A 23,388-nucleotide genomic window follows, 5' to 3' on the forward strand; every position below is an offset into this window, starting at 1 on the left:
GGACAATCTATTCCACGGAGCGATATGCAAGCAAACTGACATGTTTGGTACATGAAATAATTGGTTGTGCAATAATTGAGGAAAAAGGGGGTAAAATCTACCATGAAAAATTTAATCATATGGTAAGTGGGGCGTACAAAAACCAAGGTACTATTGTGTTTCCAGAAATAGTCTGACCTAGAACTTTCTCCCGCTTTCATACTTTGCATAAATTTTAGCCCGTGCAGTTCTTTCCTCCGATGTCTCAGGGACTACAGACAGATAAGTTGCCGTCATAGCAATATATGAACTGTAATAAGGAATCGTAGCATGAAAACACACACACACACACACACACACACGGTCCACCCATGACAATGCTGGAAGGCTCAGAGAGTAAAAGAAGGGTTAAAAAGAGTTTGTTGCTCCAAGTTAAAACCTCAACACTGCAAGCAAAGGATTACTGTCCTGCTGACAGCAGTTCACAGCTCCTGCTGATACAGTCCTCGTTTGTCTAATCTGCATGGATTCTTACAGTCAGGGAAATAAAACTTGAACGATGCGGAGCCAAAGCGAGGATTTCCTCCATTAAACACGTCTTAGCCGAAGCTGGAGACGTGCAAAGTTTCCCAGGACGGATTATCAGCAGGACACGCTCAGCATAACTGCCCTATTATTGACTGTATATGCACAGTCACTAACACAAAGGAAATACATGTGCATGAACCTGCTGGCATTTTCTGATAATTATGTCGGATGTCAGCAAAAAACAAATATTGTTTGATATCAACTCACATCTGAAATGTCCGATACAAGCAGTGTAAAACGCTGGACCGCCAGTTCACATCTAAATCCATCCATCCATTTTCTACTGCTTATTCCCTTTCGGGGTCGCGGGGGGCGCTGTCGCCTATCTCAGCTACAATCGGGCGGAAGGCGGGGTACACCCTGGACAAGTCGCCACCTCAACATCTAAATGTCCTCCAATAAGCACACAGGATTGGTCTTTTCTTGTATTTTGGTCAAGTTATTTACAAAAAGTAAACACGAGAATACTAGAAGCTAGCAGCTACCCAACAGCTAAGCACACAATAACACACAGGCTAAACATACACAACAAGTGTCCTTTATTGAATAATATTGCAGTCTAAAACTACACATTTGTCAATATAAACAAGTATCGTTGCATATTATCACACATACAAAGTCTCCAAGGCAGAAGCGTATTGGAAAGTATCCAGTAACAAATGTGTCCGCATTGTTCGACTTACTGCGTCATGATCTTAACTATAAGTCGTAGATATATAAGTTGTGAAATGAGTTTTTCACACAGAAATATTTTGTAAATGTTTATTTAAATAACTTAATGGTTTCCGTACCGCTGATTAAAAAAAGTATATAAGTTATCCTCATGGACACACTACCAAGCCCGAGTCATACCAAAGACTATAAAAATGGGACCCATTACCTACCGCCCTGCTTGGCACTTTACCATGAATTGATTAACGTGGACCCCGACTTAAACAAGTCGAAAAACTTATTCGGGTGTTACCATTCAGTTGTCAATTGTACGGAATATGTACTGAACTGTGCAATCTACAAACCCCATTTGCATATGAGTTGGGAAATTGTGTTAGATGTAAATAGAAACGGAATACAATGATTTGCGAATCCTTTTCAACCCATATTCAGTTGAATGCACTACAAAGACAACATATTTGATGTACAAACTCATAAACTTGTTTTTTTTTTTTTTTGCAAATAATAATTAACTTAGAATTTCATGGCTGCAACATGTGCCAAAGTAGTTGGGAAAGGGCATGTTCACCACTGTGTTTCATCCCCTTTTCTTTTAACAACACTCAATAAACCTTTAGGAACGAAGGAGACACATTTTTGAAGCTTTTCAGGTGGAGTTCCTTCCCATTCTTGTTTTATGTACAGCTTAAGTTGTTCAACAGTCTGGGGTCTCGGTTGTGGTTATTTACGGGAGACAGGTCTGGACTACAGGCAAGCCAGTCTAGTACCCGTACTCTTTTACTATGAAGCCACACTGTTGTAACACGTGATTTGGCATTGTCTTGCTGAAATAAGCAGGGGTTTCCATGATATCGTTGCTTGGATGTCAACATATGTTGCTCCAAAACCTGTATGGACCATTCAGCATTAATGGTGCCTTCACAGATGTGTAAGTTACCCATGCCTTGGGCACTAATACACCCCCATACCATCACAGATGCTGGCTTTTGAACTTTATACCTAGAACAGTCCTGATGGTTCTTTTCCTCTTTGGTCCGGAGGACACGACGTTCACCGTTTCCAAAAAACGATTTGAAATGTGGACTCGTCAGACCACAAAACACTTTTCCACTTTGCATCTGTCCATCTTAGCTGAGTTCGGGCCCAGCGAAGCCGGCGGCGATTTTGGGTGTCGTTGATAAATTTCTTTGGCTTTGCATTGTAGTTTTAACTTGCACTTACAGATGTAGCGACAAACTATAGTTACTGACAGTGGTTTTCTGAAGTGTTCCTAAGCCCATGTGGTGATGTCCTTTACACACTGATGTCACTCTTTGGTGCAGTACCGCCTGAGGGAACGAAGGTCCGTTATATCATCGCTTACGTGCAGTGATTTCTCCAGATTCTCTGAACCTTTTGATGGTATTACGGACCTTTTGATGGTATTTCTTGCAATAGCCCATTGAGAAATGTTGTTCTTAAACTGACTATTTGCTCACGCATTTGTTCACAAAGTGGTGACCGTTTCCCAATCCTTGTTTGTGAATGACTGAGCATTTCACGAAAGCTGCTTTTATGCCTAATCATGGCACGCACCTGTTCCCAATTAGCCTGCACACCTGTGGGATGTTCCAAATAAGTGTTTGATGAGAATTCTTCAACATTATTAGTATTTATTGCCACATTTTACCAACTTCTTTGTCACGTGTTGCTGGCATCAAATAAAGTGAATGATTTTTTGCAAAAAAAAAAAAAAAATGTTTATCAGTTTGAACATCAACTATGTTGTCTTTGTAGCATATTCAACTGAATATGGGTTGAAAATTATTTGCAAATCATTGTATTCTGTTTATTTTTACATCTAACACAATTTCCCAACTCATATAGAAACGGGGTTTGTACTAATAAAAGGGTTGGAATTGGGGGTTAAAACACCAAAAAGTATTCCCGGGCGCGGCACTGCTGCTGCCCACTGCTCCCCTCACCTTCCAGGGGGTGATCAAGGGGATGGGTCAAATGCAGAGGACAAATTTCATCACACCTAGTGTGTGTGTGACTATCATTGGTACTTTAACTTAACTGTGAAAACTAGCTCTTCAATCAGCTAAACAGAGTCAATAACTCCACAGTGATGTTTTGGTGAATTTGCTGGGGAATTTGTGAACGTGAAACAATTTTTTTTTTTAATGCCATTGGTGGCGACTTGTCCAGGGTGTACCCTGCTTTCCGCCCGATTGTAGCTGAGATAGGCGCCAGCGCCCCCGTGACCCCGAAAGGGAATAAGCGGTAGAAAATTGATGGATGGATGTAAGTCAATAATACTAACGCAGACACTCGTAAACGTGTTAGCATATTAGCCAATGTTAACAACACCAGCTTCAATACATTACAATACATATATAAAAAAACTACTGTCAACCATGCGGTGGTTTAGTATTGGTAAGTAGGAATAGTTTTAGTTATATTGTTAAACATAAAAATGTTGTTTAGTGATGACAAAAAAAAAACATACTGGTAGAAGATGTATGAATGAAGATGGAACGGCACTTGTAATTCCAGTTCAAGGCACTAAACAGAATTAAATACTGTAGATCAGGGGTCACCAACACCGTGCCCGCAGGCCCCAGGTCGCCCGTAAGGACCAGATGAGTAGCCTGCTGGCCTGTTCTAAAAGTACTTCAAATAGCAGCACTTACCAGTGAGCTGCCTCTATTTTTAAAATTGTATTTATTTACTCGCAAGCTGGTCTCGCTTTGCTCAACATTTTTAATTCTAAGAGAAACAAAACTCAAATAGAATTTGAAAATCCAAGAAAATATTTTAAAGACTTGGTCTTCACTTGTTTAAATAAATTTAAAACATTGTTTTACTTTGCTTCTTAAAACTTTCAGAAAGACAATTTTAGAGAAAAAATACAACCTTAAAATAATTTTAAGATTTTTTAACACATTTACCTTTTTACCTTTTAAATTCCTTCCTCTTTTTCTTGACAATTTAAGTCAATGTTCAAGTGTTTTTCATTTTTTATTGTAAAGAATAATAAATACATTTTAATTTAATTCTTCATTTTAGGTTCTGTTTTTTCGATGAAGAATATATGTGAAATATTTCTTCTAACTTATTATGATTAAAATTCAAAAAAAATATTCTGGCAAATCTAGAAAACCTGTAGAATCAAATTTAAATCTTATTTCAAAGTCTTTTGAATTTCTTTAAAAAAAATTTGTTGTGGAAAATCTAGAAGAAATAATGATTTGTCTTTTTTAGAAATATAGCTTGGCCCAATTTGTTATATATTTTAACAAAATGCAGATTGGATTTTAACCTATTTAAAACATGTCATCAAAATTCTAAAATTAATCTCAATCAGGAAAAATTACTAATGATGTTCCATAAATATTTTTTTTTATTTTTTCAGAAAGATTCGAATTAGCAAGTTTTTCTCCACTTTTTTCGGTAGAATTTTGAATTTTAAAGAGTCGAAATTGAAGATAAACTATGTTTCAAAATTAAATTTTCTTTTTTTGTGTGTTTTCTCCTCTTTTAAACCGTTAAATTAAGTGTTTTTTCATCCTTTCATTCTCTACAAAAAACCTTCCGTAAAAGGAAAAAAAATATACGACGGAATGACAGACAGAAATACCCTTTTTTTTTAATACATACATTTATTTATTAAAGGTAAATTGAGCAAATTGGCTATTTCTGGTAATTTATTTAAGTGTGTATCAAACTGGTAGCCCTTTGCATTAATCAGTACCCAAGAAGTAGCTCTTGGTTTCAAAAAGGTTGGCGACCCTTGCTGTAGATGTTCAACTCGCAGCACCTGCCGTGTGCGAGCTGGTCCAAAATATGGCATCAAAGCACAAACAATAACACACCTTTTCAAAACATTATCGCCGTTAGTGAAGAAAAATCCATCAATTAGCCTTACTGTTTATAAGATGCAGGCTTCAAAGCATATGAAAAAAAGTAGTGGCTTATAGCCCGGAAAATACTGTATTTTACTTGATTAAACCTTTTTTAACATTCCACACTACAAAATAATATAAGTATGTACTATGATTTGTGCCGGGATCCTATCGGATGTCAAAATCGGTATTGGTCAATACGCAAAGATCTTCAATCAATCAATCAATGTTTACTTATATAGCCCTAAATCACTAGTGTCTCAAAGGGCTGCAAAAACCACTACAACATCCTCGGTAGGCCCACATAAGGGCAAGGAAAACTCACACCCAGTGGGACATCGGTGACAATAATGACCCAGTGGGACGTCGGTGACAATGATGACTATGACAACCTTGGAGAGGAGGAAAGCAATGGATGTCGAGCGGGTCTAACATGATACTGTGAAAGTTCAATCCATAATGGGTCCAACACAGTCGCAAGCGTCCAGTCCAAAGTGGATCCAACACAGCAGCGAGAGTCCCGTTCACAGCGGAGCCAGCAGGAAAACATCCCAAGCGGAGGCGGATACGCAGTGCAGAGATGTCCCCAGCCGATACACAGGCAAGCAGTACATGGCCACCGGATCGGACCGGACCCCCTCCACAAGGGAGAGTGGGACATAGGAGAAAAAGAAAAGAAACGGCAGATCAACTGGTCTAAAAAGGGAGTCTATTTAAAGGCTAGAGTATACAAATGAGTTTTAAGGTGAGACTTAAATGCTTCTACAGAGGTGGCATCTCGAACTTTTACCGGGAGGGCATTCCAGCGTACTGGAGCCCGAAATGAAAACGCTCTATAGCCCACAGACTTTTTTTGGGCTTTGGGAATCACTAATAAGCCGTAGTCCTTTAAACGCAGATTTCTTGCCGGGACATATGGTACAATACAATCGGCAAGATAAGATGGAGCTAGACCGTGTAGTATTTTATACGTAAGTAGTAAAACCTTAAAGTCACATCTTAAGTGCACAGGAAGCCAGTGCAGGTGAGCCAGTACAGGAGTAATGTGATCAAACTTTCTTGTTCTTGTCAAAAGTCTAGCAGCCGCATTTTGTACCAACTGTAATCTTTTAATGCTAGACATGGGGAGACCCGAAAATAATACGTTACAGTAGTCGAGACGAGACGTAACAAACGCATGGATAATGATCTCGGCGTCTTTAGTGGACAGAATGGAGCGAATTTTAGCGATATTACGGAGATGAAAGAAGGCCGTTTTAGTAACGCTTTTAATGTGTGACTCAAAGGAGAGAGTTGGGTCAAAGATAACACCCAGATTCTTTACCGTGTCTTAAAACCTAATCGTATCAAAGATTTTTTTTAAAGTTGCAATGTGGAGGAGCATTCATCAAAACATGCACACGTTAGTATCATTGTATTGATTATTAGACGGTATTCTTTGCATGTTGAGTATTTTCATATTCCACTAATATGATATTGTTTCAACATCCTGAGACCTTCTATTCTGCTTACTTTCCTCACACTTGGTAGCTGATTCCACCAAACCTAAGACCACCACTACCACCACCACAACAACTCGGACGTCCAGTTCCACTGCGACCGCCGCCTCTCGCGCACGAGCCGCAGCCACCAAAGCCAGCTTACCTTCCACCACTGCAGTACCAGAGAAGAAGCCAGCAGTACCTCGTGTTCCAAGGACCACATCTTCAGCAGCAGCAGCAGCAGCTACCAGCACCGGCAGCTCCTCCAGGACTACGGCTCGTCTTGGAACTTCATCAGCGCCTGACATCAAGAACGTTCGCTCTAAGATCGGCTCGACAGACAACATGAAGCACCAACCAGGCGGTGGAAAGGTTAGTTGACACACTAATCTGATGATTACAAACTTAACCTATGATTTATTCCAAGCGTTATTATTTCAGCCAAATAAATAATTCCAGTAATTACAAATTGTAACATATATAATTGTATTTTATAAGTAAGAGATATTTTCTTCTTTCTTCTTGTAATATATTTGTGTGCATTTACTTTGCATTATTTGACCTAATTTGTCTCTCATTTTCCGGAAAGTTTCCCTTATTTTTAAATAAAAATGTGTGCTTTAAATGCACATAGATTTAGCAGTAACATTTTTGTTTGGTCACTAGATGCAGCAGCACAAATTGAAGATTCAAAGTAAAAATGAAACAAGTCAAACTTTAAATGTGATTCTTAAATTTAAAAAAAAGTTTAATTTGCATCGATACCAATGCCGCGCATCGGATCCTCACTGTTCTAAACAACACATTTAAATATTACTCTATAATTACATTCATATTGTTCAAATATAAAACAAAGTCCTCACCCTTGTTTTAATTTGCTTATTTTACATAACCATCTCCCGCTCCATCCCCTGAGCATTCATTGCTTATCATCATACAGTATTACATTTCATACCAAACGTTACCATTACATTACATTTGCCTACCCTTACATTACAATACAGTTACCTACCAAAGATTAGCATCACATTATAATGACCAACTATGGCTTTTCCATTATATGGTCATTTCCTACCAAACATTACCATTACCTAAATTACATCGGTTTTCTCCAGCTTCCAACCTTTTGGAAAGAATTTACTGTCGTAGTCGTAGTACTGTGGTACTTGGAAAGGAGCGAGGCTTGCATTTTTTAGAGGAGGTTTTTGCACCACATGCCTCCTAAAAAAAACGTTCTGGCTTTATTGTGATTCCCACAAATTGATGGCACTGCAACGTGTTTAATATTTTTGCAAGGAATGTTGCTTGTTGTTTGAACTTCAAAATTCTGAATATAATTATTTATCCATCCATCCATCCATCAATCATCTTTCGCTTATCCAAGGTCGGGTTGCGGGGGCAGCAGCCTAAGCAGGGAAGCCCAGACTTTCCTCTCCCCAGCCACTTCGTCTAGCTCTTCCCGGGGGATCCCGAGGCGTTCCCAGGCCAGCCGGGAGACATAGTCTTCCCAACGTGTCCTGGGTCTTCCCCGTGGCCTCCTACCGGTTGGACGTGCCCTAAACACCTCCCTAGGGAGGTGTTCGGGTGGCATCCTGACCAGATGCCCGAACCACCTCATCTGGCTCCTCTCCATGTGGAGGAGCAGCGGCTTTACTTCGAGTTCCTCCCCGATGGCAGAGCTTCTCTCCCTACCTCTAAGGGAGAGGAAACTCATTTCGGCCGCTTGTACCCGTGATCTCATGACCATAGGTGAGGATGGGAACGTAGATCGACCGGTAAATTGAGAGCTTTGCCTTCCGGCTCAGCTCCTTCTTCACCACAACGGATCGATACAGCTTCCGCATTACAGAAGACGCCGCACCGATCCGCCTGTCGATCTCACGATCCACTCTTCCCCCACTCGTGAACAAGACTCCTAGGTACTTGAACTCTTCCACTTGGGGCAGGGTCTCCTCCCCAACCCGGAGATGGCACTCCACCCTTTTCCGGGCGAGAACCATGGACTCGGACTTGGAGGTGTTGATTCTCAATTAATATTGGTAATAACAATTATTTATCTTAGTCATACAACTAGGTGAAGGAATATCATCAATAACATGTTATGCAACAAGGGTCAGTCCAAATCTTCACGGTAATAAATATTTTATATCGACGTAACAACTCTAATTGACATATTTGAGAAATTAAGTGTTCTGTCTCAATTTTTTTAGCTCATCTTTAAAGGCCTACTGAAACCCACTACTACCCACCACGCAGTCTGATAGTTTATATATCAATGATGAAATATTAACATTGCAACACATGCCAATACAACCGGTTTAGTTTACTAAATTACAATTTTAAATTTCCCGCGGAGTTTCTTGTTGAAAACGTCGCGGAATGAAGACGAGTGCGCGTGACGTCTCAGGTTGTAGCGGACATATTAGCCCAGCACCACTTACGGCTAAAAGTCGTTTCTTTTCATCGCATAATGACACAGTAATTTGGACAACTGTGTTGCTGAATCTTTTGCAATTTGTTGAGGCAAAAGAAAAAACACAACAAAAGAAATAACACTTCAGGCAGCATTGTTCCGCTAAATAGCAAGGAAACAGGAGCAAAGAACATTTGAAAAAAAAAATTAAAATAATGTCTTGACAAAAATAATAGTGTATTACTGAATTTATTGTTGGTTGTTCATTGCTCTTGCGCTAAACATTGATCAATTTGTGGGAACTACAAATGTTTTAAAGTCAACTATACACAGTAGCAAAGAAAATACTTACGGTGACATTGGGGCAACAATCAAAAGTGTTCGTCCTCTTCCTCTCCTTGCTGCTTGTCATGAGGTGTTGTTGACATGGGGTGGACATGTCTTCCCAGGTGTCAGCAGCCTCTAAGAGCAGAGGTCTGGCCTCCAAAGAAACAAGCCAGGTCAAAGTGAGTTCCCTCCATCTTCCCCATCATCAACACAAACTCCCCCTTTCTCTCCACAAATTCCTTTTCCTTTCTATATATTTTGCTTAATTTTTACAATTTCTTTTACAATTGCTCTCTTGTTTGTCCTCTTCTTTTGTTGGTAAATATTTGTTTGCAAGACATTCAACTTGCCAAAACATCTTGGGGTTCTGCTCTCCTTCGATCACAAACATAAGAGTCTTTCGTCTTCCTAAAGTTTTAATCATGGCCATCATGGAATTGAACCGTGATCTACTGATTAAAAGCCTAATCTGTCTTTTAATAGACAAATAAAAGTTAGAAATATGTGGCAGGTGCTGATGACAATCTAAGGTCAGTGGCCTCTTCCGTCTGAGAACTTCCTGTTTGAAGGCTGGCAATGGCGGGATATAGTTCAGCAACAGTTATGTGTTTGGTTGGGGTGCCAGAAAACAAACATTACCACCTGAATTGCGATTCTAATTTATGAAGCAAATCTAAATTTTCAATTATGGATTTTTGAAAAGACATCCCTGGGCAGAATATGTCATACGTCAGGAGCCAAGAGAAGCTTTTGTAACCTGTTTTGAAAAGGTTTTATTATCATTTACATACCGAAAATATTGTGAGAATCGGTTTAAATTAAGAGTTTTTTCTGAATTGAATAGTCACCCCGATAATTGAAGTCATATTAATTCCAGAGTAATAATCACATTCCTAATGTTTAGATATGAGTCTGTGAAATCCCCAATCCCTTCAAGGACACTTCTGGTAAAAAAAAAAAATAACTATAACGATAAAAAGTGTCTCAAACTGTCCTAGGAAAGTGTTTTTTCCTCACTCAACAAGCCTGTTGGAAGTTTGCTTGATGTTAGAAAATTACTAACCGCCTAAATGTAAGATAATCTGTGTAAATGAAATGTTCCGCAACCTCCGTAGCAGAACCTCCAGGTTCTGTAACAGCTTCTTCCCTCAGGCCATAAGACTCTTGAACGCATCATAATTATCTCCTCAATTCCCCCCAAAATGGATTAACTCGCTGGAATAAAAAGACAATATAACATACATCCATAAACCTGAATGCATACGCAAAAGTGCAATATAATTATCTGTACAGTAATCTATTTATTTATATCTGCACCTTATGGCTTTTTTTTATCCTGCACTACCATGAGCTAATGCAACAAAATGTCGTTCTTATTTGTACTGTAAAGTTCCAATTTGAATGACAATAAAAAGGAAGTCTAAGTCTAATTATGTCATATTTATTCAGCACCAGTTCACGAAAGAACATTACACAAAAAGCAGGTCTACAACTACACTTCTCATTAAGGACAGAACAATATAAGACAAATATCTAAACCACTCTGTTGACCTGACGAGGTACGGAGCGCTTGTGTTGCTTGGATAGGATAGGTCTTTATTGTCATTACATAAATACAACAAAACGTTGTTTTCAGCACAAACCTGTTCAAGATTAGACAAACAAACCGTGTACAGGGTTACAGAACAAGAACGCTGATGGGTCGCCATAAGGCTCCCCGTAAAAGATGGGAAAAAGGTCAACGCTGGGGAAGGATGAGTAAAAAAATACAATCCAGACTGGACTCCTAAGGGGGCCCAGTCTGGAGTGGGAAAAAACCTCTATAGCAAAGCACATATACATATTACAACATATATCTCAAGATATATAGCAACAGAGGAGGTAGTTCAAGGTGATGGTGGTAGGCCGCAGCTCTCAGGCGCTGACCATCCATTCATCACCCCTTCTGGATTTGCGGCGTGGGGGTGTGGGGTGTGTATGTGTGGCGTATATTTAGTGTGTGTGTGTGTGTGTGTGTGTGTGTGTGTGTGTGTGTGTGTGTGTGTGTGTGTGTGTGTGTGTGTGTGTGTGTGTGTGTGTGTGTGTGTGTGTGTGTGTGTGTGTGTGTGTGTGTGTCATAAAACTGTAATAAGAATGATTTCACCCATACTCCTCATGCACAAGCGTTTTACAGAATTGCGGGCTGCAGTGTGTTGCTGTGGTAATAGCTCAGTATCAACAAACCAGGTAACCAGAACAGCACAACTCATAGCACTTAAATTCACAATTGAGAGTAGCATATGTAAAGCAACAAAACTTGTTTAGCTTAGCTTAAAGGTTAATATTTGCCATTCCAACTGTAAAAATGTCCTTCCCCTTCCGCTAGAACTCACATTTACACTTGCCTGGTCTAGTACCACCCTTCGAAGAGACCTGACCCATCCTGGACAGTAAGTCTGTACTGCAAGCTGTACACTGACTACTCTCAAGTGCAAACCCCGTTTCCATATGAGTTGGGAAATTGTGTTAGATGTAAATACAAACGGAATACAACGATTTGCAAATCCTTTTAAACCCTTATTCAGTTGAATATGCTACAAAGACAACATATTTGATGTTCAAACTGATAAACGTTTTTTTTATTTTTTTCAAATAATCATTAACTTTAGAATTTGATGTCAGCAACACGTGACAAAGAAGTTGGGAAAGGTGTCAATAAATTCTGATAAAGTTGAGGAATGCTCATCAAACACTTATTTGAAACATCCCACAGGTGTGCTGGCTAATTGGGAACAGGTGGGTGCCAGGATTGGGTATAAAAACAGCTTCCATGAAATGCTAAGTAATTCACAAACAAGGATGGGGCGAGGGTCACCACTTTGTAAGCAAATTGTCGAACAGTTTTAGAACAACATTTCTCAACGAGCTATTGCAAGGAATTTAGGGATTTTAACATCTACGGTCCGTAAAATCATCAAAAAGTTCAGGGAATCTGGAGAAATCACTGCACGTAAGCGATGATATTACGGACCTTTGAGCCCTCAGGCGGTACTGCGTCAAAAAACGACATCAGTGTGTAAAGGACATCACCACATGGGCTCAGGAACACTTCAGAAAACCACTGTCAGTAACTACAGTTGGTCGCTGCATCTGTAAGTGCAAGTTAAAACTATACTATGCAAAGCAAAACCCATTTATCAACAACACCCAGGAACGCCGCCGGCTTCGCTGGGCCCGAGCTCTTCTAAGATGGACTGATGCAAAGTGGAAAAGTGTTCTGTGGTCTGACGAGTCCACATTTCAAATTATATTTGGAAACTGTGGACATGGTGTCCTCCGGAACAAAGAGGAAAATAACCATCTGGATTATTATAGGCGCAAAGTTCAAAAGCCAGGATCTGTGATGGTGTGGGGGTGCATCAGTCCCCAAGGCATGGGTAACTTACACATCTGTGAAGGCACCATTAATGCTGAATGGTCCATACAGGTTTTGCAGGAACATATGTTGTAATCCAAGCAACGTTATCATGAACGCCCCTGCTTATTTCAGGAAGACAATGCCAAGCCACGTGTTACAACAGCGTGGCTTTGTAAAAAAAAGAGTGCCGGTACTTTCCTGGCTTGCCTGCAGTCCAGACCTGTCTCCTATCAAAAATGTGTGGCGCATTATGAAGCGTAAAATAGGACGGCGTAGACCCTGGGCTGTTGAACGACTGAAGCTCTACATAAAACAAGAATGGGAAAGAATTCCACTTTCAAAGTTTCAACAATTAGTTTTGTCAGTTCCCAAACGTTTATTGAGTGTTGTTAAAGGAAAAGGTGATGTAACACAGTGGTGAACATGCCCTTTCCCAACTACTTTGGCACGTATTGCAGCCATGAAATTCTAAGTTAATTATTATTTGCAAAAAAAAAAAAGTTTATGAGTTTGAACATCAAATATCTTGTCTTTGTAGCATATTCAACTGAATATGGGTTGAAAATGATGTGGAAATCATTGTATTCCGTTTATATTTACATCTAACACAATTTCCCAACTCATACGGAAACGGGGTTTGTATATCCAAGATTGCTTTTTATTGTATTGTCTTTTGACAAGTTAGTAAAATAGTTGCCAAAATCTTAAGTACTGTATTGGTCTTTGTACCAAGGGACAGGTATACTAATTGATTCATTAGGAAATAAACTGTTGATTACTTATATCATGAAGCCATTGAGGCAATTTGAGCTCAGTTTTAACTTGCATGCGCTGTAAAGATGATCAAACATGACGTCCGCTATTCACCATCGTCATGGCAAGAATTATTCTGGCAACAAAAGCAAGAGTATGGAACATTCCTAGAAAAATACAAATGGAGATATTTGAAGTATTCACAATGTTGAGATCTGGGATGACATGGTTGAACATAATGTAATCAGAAATGCATATTTTAGTTAGCAGTCACTTTCTGGTGGATGGAGGACAGTTTATTGCCATACTAAAAGGCAGGAAGTTCTATTTGATATCACAACAAGCAGGGAATCTCCTGCTGCATCTTTTCTACCCTTTTTAACTCTACCTTGTTGGTGACCTCTGATCTACTCTCTTCTTTCTGAACACCTTCCAACTCCTTTTCTTCTCCTTTCCTCCGTCTTGTGCTGCTCTGCTGGTTCAATTCAGGTTCAGATAGTCTCCAAAAAACTGGACTTCAGTCATGTGGGCGCACGCTTGGGCTCCAAGGACAATATGAAGCATGTTCCTGGTGGAGGGAATGTAAGTACAGTTCGGTTTGCTGACGCTATCGGGAAGCGGAAGCCAACTGATGAAAGGTTGACTTGGAAAGATGCTGTTGAAAAATTGTCAGCATGCAAATATGGTGTGAACTTTTGGCTCATTTAAGTGTCAATAACCCGTATATGTTGAACAACTTATCAAATGGTGATCCACCATGTTCTTGTTATTACTTAAGATGAGCTCGACATAAACGATCAACGTAACATTTGAGAAAGGGTTATTTTAAAATGTTTTCAAAGACAAACTAAACATTCCAGTCATCATGGATTCAATGCCTTGAAAATATGATGACATGAATGAATTAGCATATTCACAAGCAAACTAAATATTTTATCCTCTCCTCTCAGTCCCTCCAGGAATTCGCCACGTCACATTGAAGTCAATTCACACAAATTTAACTCAACCTGTGAATTACGCACAGCATTGCAATTATGTCTAATGCCCGCGACCAATTTCTCTCTGAAGGGTGCTCAACACACCAAAATTCATGTTTTTTTTTCTTTTTACGATAAAGCAGGGGTAGGGAACCTATGGCTCTCGAGCCAGATGTGGCTCTTTTGATGACTGCATCTGGCTTTCGGATAAATCCGAGCTGACATTGCTTAACACGATAAGTAATGAATGATTCCACTTGTAATCACAGTGTTAGAAATAACGTTCAAAATATAAAACATTCTCATGCTTTTTTATGTTCGAGAAGTTGCGTTAATGGTAAGAAGTAATTTATTTATTATTGGTTAGTGTGGGGCTTGCTCTCCTGGGGGTTCTTCAGACCACCAAGCACTGACATGAGAGCCTGTTTCAGGGTTACAATATTGTTTTATTTTTCAATAAGTCTCTCAGTTGCTTTCCAGCAGTTGTATTTTTCTCTTTCGTTCTGGCTCCAGCTCCAACCCTGTCTCTACTCCTGGCTCCTGCTTATAACAGAGCGACAGGTGATTAGATAACAAGGCCCAGGTGGGCCATCTACCCACATGTCGCTGATTTCGAGGCTGGTCCTGGCAGCACCCCGCTTTGCTGCAGGCCCTCAGGCCACGCCCCTCCACAGTTAGCTTCAGAATAACTATGTTATTACAAAGAATAAGAGACCTATTGTACTCTAGAAATGTTGGTCTTACTTAAAAATGCACGCGTTTAGTTGTGTTCAGTGTTAAAAAAATATATATTTTATGGCTCTTACGGAAATACATTTTAAAATATTTGGCTTCTTGGCTCTTTCGGCCAAAAAGGTTCCCGATCCCTGCAATAAAGCATGATAACAATGAGTAACAATATATCAACTCTTTATTGCTCAAACAATAATGGTCATTCTCCAGCATAGCTTGTTCCTTTTTACAGCGCGGGTAAATGTAGTATACAAACATTTACTTCCTAGTTTACATGTATTTATTTAACATGGTTTAAAATGTTTTTTTTTTTTTTTAATCATTAATTATGACTATTGGTTATATTGACTTAAAAACTACAGTCATTCAACAATAACTTCTGAGTATGTGCTTAAACTACCAAGTAGTGTCTACTTTAAAGTCTGTGTGGTATAAAATAAGTAAAACATTTCTTTCAATTGTTAGTTTTCTTATTGTTGTTAATATCAGGTGCTTTTTGAGGTTAAAGTTACAAGGAACAATTAAGGGATGTTTCAATATGAAAATGTCATATCAAAGTTATTGTGACGTAATATTATCATGTTATCATTATCATGGTGTTGTTACATGTGCTCAAAACGGGTTTATACTCAATGAACTCTTTCGGTAAAATTCTAGAGGGAATGACTTCTCTTAGAGGGGAACTGCACTTTCTTTGGAATTGTGCCTATCATTCACAATAATTATGAAAGACATGACGACGGATGTTCTTTAATTTTTTTTTGCATTCTATATATTAAATAAATGCGATCAGTCTGCTTAGAATGGAGCCTATGGGAGCTGGGAAATTATGCCTACAACACCTTTGAAAAAAACATCCAAACACCTTCATTGAGGTTTTATATACATTATGTAAGCATATATGTACCGTATTTTTCGGAGTATAAGTCGCTCCGGAGTATAAGTCGCACCTGCCGAAAATGCATAATAAAAAAGGAAAAAGACATCTATAAGTCGCACTGGAGTATAAGTTGCATTTTTGGGGAAAATGTATTTGATAAAACCCAACACCAAAAATAGACATTTGAAAGGCAATTTAGAATACCGAATTTCCTTGAATTGCCGCCGGGCATGTAATATGCGCCTGCCTTGAACTACTGCCGGGTCAAACTTGCTTCCCAAAATTATTAGCGCATGCTTGATATTACCGCCGGGTCAAATTCGTGACGTCACGAATGACGCTTCCCCTGTTGTCATTTTCAAAATGGCGGAGGCAACAGGGCCGGCAATCTTTACCACTCAAAGAGCCATTTTGACCCATTTCACAACGACAATGGGAGCCGCAAAGCTCTCTTGAAATGTATAATTCAATTACACAGCATAAAGAGTTTTTTATGCTTGTACTATTGTGTAAACCAGGGGTCTTGTTCATCAGCCACACCGGTTACACTGAAGGTTGTGATATGAACAAGTTTAACACTTACTAATATGCGCCACACACTGTGAACCCACACCAAACAAGAATGACAAACACATTTCTGGAGAACATCGGCTCTGTAACACATTATAAACGCAACATAACAGTTACCCAGAATGCAATGCATCCATGACTCTTGGCTATATTATACACCCCGCTAGCACCAAACCCCCCACCCCTCCGTGCGTCGGTTGAGGTGGGCGGGGTGTATAATATAACCAGTAAGAGGCATGGATGCATTGCATTCTGGGTAATTGTTATGTTGCGTTTATAATGTGTTACAGAGCCGATGTTATCCAGAAATGTGTCTGTCATTCTTGTTTGGTGTGGGTTCACAGTGTGGCACATATTAGTAAGAGTGTTAAAGTTGTTTATATCACAACCTTCTGTGTAACTTGTATCACCCAGTATGCCTTCCAATCTCGTCCGAGTGATGATAGAAGCAGCGAAATGCATGGGTCAATTGAAGGTTATTCCAAGCCTTCAGTGCTGAAAATAATAACCAGAATAACGTTTTTTCTATTAAATGTGCTCTTCGTGATGGTATCCTCACGTCACACTCAATTTTTTACTGCGTGCCATTAGTAAGCGCAGGGGTGAGAAGAGGTTTTAAAGTTATTAGCGCCTGCTTACTATTACTGCATGCCTTGAATAGGCGCAGGAGTGAGAAGAGGTTTTAAAGTTATTAGCGCCTGCTTACTATTACCGCATGCCTCGAATAGGCGCAGGAGTGAGAAGAGGTTTTAAATTAATTAACGCCCCGGCGGCTATTCAAGGAAATACGGTAAATAAAGAATAGTGAACAGGCTGAATAAGTTGAGGTTATATGAAGAATAAATAACCAACTGAGAAGGTGCCTGGTATGTTAACGTAACATATTATGGTAAGAGTCATTCAAATAACTTTAACATATAGAACATGCTATACGTTTACCAAACAATCTCTCACTCCTAATCGCTAAATCCCATGAAATCTTATACGTCTAGTCTCTTACGTGAATGAGCTAAATAATATTATTTGATATTTTACGGTAATGTGTTAATAATTTCACACATAAGTCGCTCCTGAGTATAAGTCGCACCCCTGGCCAAACTATGAAAAAAACTGCGATTTATAGTCCGAAAAATACGGTAATGTAGTAACAGGCGGATTTATAATAACATTAAATATTTACGTATTTTGATTCTTTTAAGCATTAATTTCAAAAACGCATCACGACATTTGCTTTTTTATTTCTTTATCACCGATTATTACTCACTGCAGACTTTATGAGAGCCAACAAACATAAAAAACACCACTTACTGTACAATATCTGCTGTCATTAGGATGCAGACTGCTGGGATGTTCATATATTCCCATTTAGGTGAAAAATGTCTCATAATCCTCACACAGAGAAATGGTGGGAGTGCGGGAGCAACCAAGCGTCTTTTCAAGTCGTTGTTGCCAGTTTCGGGTCCTAAATGACTGTCCAAGTGTACCAACTTGTCGGAATACCTACTCAGACTTCTTCTGTCCTAGTGAGATGCATGATTTTTGATCAATAATGTACTTAGAAAGAGCAGGGTAGCAAGGAAGCAGCAGACCAATCAATGATGTAAAGATAGCGACACACGGAAGTTAAATAGTTTGTCTGCGTTAGCGCTTATAATAACAATATCACTAATACTTGGTTAATATTCAGGTCACGAAATGTATATGTAGTATTGTTGGCGCTCTTTGAATGGTTATTTATTGGATTTAGAGGAGCTCCCAGTGGCTCCGCTGTAAGCAAACTTTTATCTATGAGTTAGAATGCAAAAAACAAAACATTTGTCATAATGATTGTGAACAATAGCCACAATTCTAAAAAAAAAACAGTCCAATCCCTTTTTAAAATTCCTGGAAACCATTTCAAGTGAATATGCAAGTAATGTCTGGTTTCAGTTTCATTGTGGGTCATTTCGACACTCGACATAATCAGGAAAACGAAATGAAATGTCTTCATGTGAAACACACGATCGACGCTATGCATGTTAGATAGTTAAGTGATATCCTCCTGTGTCGGCTTTTGAATGTATTAGTTGTTTGAGTGCATACGTGTGTTTGCACTGGAGTTAGTTAAAATCAGTACCAGGATGTTGCACTCCAAACAGTCACAATGGTGATTGTGCAGTGACGGACACTTACCATAGTCAATAGTCGCCACTTTGGCTACGTAGCAGAAGGGGAGGGGCTAATTGTGGTGGTTGCAATTCCCAATGAGAAAAATGGATGAAGAAACATGAATATTGTAATCACCTATCCAGTAAGAATGCAATGCAAGTAGTGAACTTAGGACAGATCTATAGTCCTAACCGGTGCACTTAGGAACTAATTACAGTGTACGCAGTTTACTTCTTGAACTGTACTAACAAACTGTACTAACATAAGTCTTCTATTTGAAACAGCCTGTGTTCAAATAAAAATTACAATTGAATCCAATTGAATCTTTTCATTTCCCCCAGAATTATGGACCAAATATAATTCAAACATTTGTCACATTTGACAGGTGCAGATCCTCAGCAAGAAGGTGGATTTAAGTAAGGTGACGTCAAAGTGCGGCTCTAAGGACAACATCAAACACAAGCCTGGTAAGCTAAGACATTTTGCTTTTGGAAACACAAAATTAATTTTGCGTATCGTTCACAATCATTATGAAAGACATGACGACGGATATTTTTTTTTGTTTTAATGCATTGGTAAATATTAAATAAACTCGATCAAAAGTCCACTCACAATGGAGCTTCTGGGAGCTGTTCAATTCTACCACCAGGCAACTACAACCCCAGACTAACACCCTCCCACCTCCCCGGATTGTAAATAATCAAATATATACACATGTTCTTATCCTTTCTGAGCTCACTATGTTCACTGCTTGCTGTACATATCCTACCAAGTCAGACCTACACTGTTTCAATGTCCATTTCTCAGATGACATAATTGTTGATGACTGAAGTGCTGATATCAACCAAAACCAACCCCCTCCACATCCCACCCCTTGGAATGTAAATGATTTAATGTATATACTCTGATGATTAACTTGAATTCATTTACGTGGACCCCAACTTAATCAAGTTGAAAAACTTATTTAGGTGTTACCATTTAGTGGTCAATTGTACGGAATATGTACTGTACTGTACAATGTACTAATAAAAGTCTCAACCAATCAATCAAACAAGCCCCTAAAAAACATCCACACCTCCAATAGGGTTTTATATACATGATGTAAGTGTATATGTCATGTGGTAACGGGCACATTTACAATAACATGTATTATTTACCTATTTCGATCATTAAAAGCATATACCGTATTTCCGCCGGGACGCTAATTAATTTAAAACCTCTTCTCACTCCTGCGCTTATTCAAGGCATGCCGTAAAAGTAAACAGGCGCTAATCATTTTAAAACCTTTTCTCACCCCTGCGCTTACCAATGGCATGCAGTAAAAAATTGAGTGTGATATAAAAAAATTAAATAAAAAATAGATTATTCTTCTGCGGCCGCGGCCCGGTGGTTGGGGACCACTGCTCTACAACATGTCATCGCGCCCACCTTTACACCATGCTATCTGCGTGCCGGTCGGGCGCATGCATATCGCTGCTTCTCATACGAAATTGTAATTCATACTTGGTCAACAGCCATCAGATGGTTGTGATATAAACAACTTTAACGCTCTTACTTATATGCGCCACACTCTGTGAACCCACACCAAACACATTTCTGGAGAACATTGGCTCTGTAACACATTATAAACGCAACATAAGAATTACCCAGAATTCTAATGCATCCATGACCCTTGGCTATATTATACACGCGCCCCCAACCCCGCCCACCTCAACCTGCGCACGGAGAGGGAGGGGGGGGGAGGGGTTCGGTGCTAGCGGGGTGTATAATATAGCCAAGAGTCATGGATGCATTGGAATTCTGGGTAATTCTTATGTTGCGTTTATAATATGTTACAGAGCCGATGTTCTCCAGAAATGTGTTTGGTGTGGGTTCACAGAGTGTGGCGCATATTAGTAAGAGTGTTGAAGACAAGTTGTTTTATATCACAACCATCAGTGTGATCTGTATGGCTGTGGAACAAGACCCCTGGTTTACACATAGTAAAAGCAAAAAATAAAATCCTCCGCCATTTTGGAAATGACGACAGGGGAAGCGTCACGTTGCCTTTGTTTTTTTTTATCACTGATTTGTGCTCACTGCAGACTTTATGAGAGCCAACAAACATAATAAAACATCACTTCTCGTACAAGGTCTGCTGTCATTAGAATGCTGACCACTAGGATGTTCATATTATCCCATTTAAATGAAAAATGTCTCATAATCTTCACAGAGAAACAGAGAGGGAGGCTTTTCATGTCATTCTTGCCAGTTCCAGGTCCCAAAAGGTCGGTCTAAGTGTCCCAACTTGTCTGATTATAGCCTCAGCCATCTACTTTTTGAGATGCATGATCTACAACAAACTCACAGGGTGCAGAGAAATGAGGAAACAGCAGACCACTCAATGATTTAAACATAGACCCACGGAAGTAATTACTTCACTGCTATACATAGTTTTTCTGCGTTAGCACTTATTATAACAATATTTCTAATACTTGTTTAATATTCAGGTCACACAATGTAAATGGAGTATTGTTGGTGCTTTTTGAATGGTCATATATCAGATTTTATTGGTGGAATAATGGAACTCCCATTGGCTCTGCTTTATTTAGAATGCATTAAATAAAAAATATATCTGTCGGCATGTCTTTCATAATGATGGTGATCAAACTTCCAAAAAATAAGTGCAGCTCCCATTTAACGTTTAACAAAGATTATGCCGTAAATCATCCATCCATCCATCCATCCATTTTCTACCGCTTATTCCCTTTCGGGGTCGCGGGGGGCGCTGGCGCCTATCTCAGCTACAATCGGGCAAACAATTCCAAATCAGATGTTCACTTAATATCAATATTATTAAAACAGAAAGCTTATACTGCAGGTTATTGAGAAAAAAATTGAAGACGAGTTTCACTGAATCAATGCAATTTGCTTATAACTCTTAAAATAACATACATTTATGTCTTTCTACAGTAATTGAATTACTTAAAATTAGTTTTGGCTTATTTAAGGCTAAGTCTATTAAAAGTAATAGAAGTAAGTCCTTAGCATAGAATTAGAAAAATATTCATACCACAAAAAAATATATTTAAAAAACTAAACAAATAACAAAAAAATAATCTTGGTAACCGGAGTGTGCTGAGATTTTAACTCCCAGTCATAGTTGAAATATAATAGAATATATATAACAATAAATGAGTATAAATAAAGCAAAACCGTGAACGCAAACAACAATGAAAAGCAGAAAGTGAAAATATGAAGGATTCAAGTTTTGCATATCTTGACCTCCACTGGAGTGCTTTTAACACAACATGAAATTTCAAGTGTTTGTCTATTTAGACACCACTGCCTTAAAAATGGTATTGTATGCTATAATTATTGTGTAAGCTATACTGGACTCTTATGTGAGTGTATTATACTAAAATAATCATTTATTGGGTGATTTTGTACTCCAGGTGGCGGTATTGTGAAGATCGAGTCACACAAAGTGAACTTTAGAGAAAAGGCTCAGTCCAAAGTGGGCTCCATGGACAACGTGAGCCATTCCCCCGGTGAAGGAAACGTCTGGGTAAGTGTCTCTACTCTCTGCTATGAAAGAGTTTGATTGTTTCTACCTCTCAGTAGCGTAGTAGGCCAAAGTATTCATTAAAAAACATGGCAGAGGTTTTATTTAACAGCTGCATGCAAAACTTGTTTGTGTCCCTATTAAAAGGTTAATTTGTTCAACCTTGGCCCGCGGCTTTGTTCAGTTTAAAATTTTGGCCCACTCGGTATTTGAGTTTGACACCCCTGCCCTGAGTAATGTAACATTGTAATTTTCCATGCCAACAAAATAAGCATCCATCCATCCATCCATCCATTTTCTAACGCTTATTCCCTTTCGGGGTCGCGGGGGGCGCTGGCGCCTATCTCAGCTACAATCGGGCGGAAGGCAGGGTACACCCTGGACAAGTCGCCACCTCATCGCAAAATAAATAATAAATATATAAATAATAAAATAAGCATGTTTGACAGAAAACATTCAAAAGTAAGACTCCACTTTTCAAAATGCGCTAGCTAAATGCTAATTTACATTGGATATTGCATACATGCTGCTGATTAGCATTAGCGAAGTTACATGGCGATTTCAACATCTCCAAATTTGTTGCAATCAATCAGTTGGTGTGTAGTAAGTACCATACTTACAGTATAAATACATTGTGGGATTCAACATCATTCAACTTAATGGCAAGTACTATTACCTGAATACGGAAACACACCTGGGAAAAACTAAAATGAATGAATGAATGAATCAATCAATCAATGTTTACTTATATAGCCCTAAATCACTAGTGTCTCAAAGGGCTGCACAAACCACTACGACATCCTCGGTAGGCCCACATAAGGGCAAGGAAAACTCACACCCAGTGGGACGTCAGTGACAATGATGACTATGAGAACCTTGGAGAGGAGGAAAGCAATGGATGTCGAGCGGGTCTAACATGATACTGTGAAAGTTCAATCCATAATGGATCCAACACAGTCGCGAGAGTCCAGTCCAAAGCGGATCCAACACAGCAGCGAGAGTCCCGTTCACAGCGGAGCCAGCAGGAAACCATCCCAAGC

The 23,388-nt window shown here is 39.2% G+C and overlaps 1 protein-coding gene across 6 annotated transcripts in view; it reads left to right on the top strand.

Moving 5' to 3' along the window:
- The window catches only part of LOC133569658 (microtubule-associated protein 4), a 237,986-nt gene that overhangs the window by 209,404 nt on the left and 5,194 nt on the right, over positions 1-23,388 (top strand). For 4 of the 6 annotated variants that reach the window (XM_061922162.1, XM_061922163.1, XM_061922165.1 and 1 more), the window contains 5 exons: positions 6,657-6,979; positions 9,470-9,526; positions 13,987-14,079; positions 19,190-19,271; positions 22,239-22,351. In XM_061922162.1, coding sequence (XP_061778146.1) covers positions 6,657-6,979; positions 9,470-9,526; positions 13,987-14,079; positions 19,190-19,271; positions 22,239-22,351 — 668 coding nt within the window. The remainder of the gene's footprint in view (positions 1-6,656; positions 6,980-9,469; positions 9,527-13,986; positions 14,080-19,189; positions 19,272-22,238; positions 22,352-23,388) is intronic. The other 2 variants (XM_061922166.1, XM_061922164.1) reach the window with 2 other exon arrangements.

Source organism: Nerophis ophidion, linkage group LG15, assembly GCF_033978795.1.
Source record: "Nerophis ophidion isolate RoL-2023_Sa linkage group LG15, RoL_Noph_v1.0, whole genome shotgun sequence".
Taxonomy (NCBI): Eukaryota; Metazoa; Chordata; class Actinopteri; order Syngnathiformes; family Syngnathidae; genus Nerophis; species Nerophis ophidion.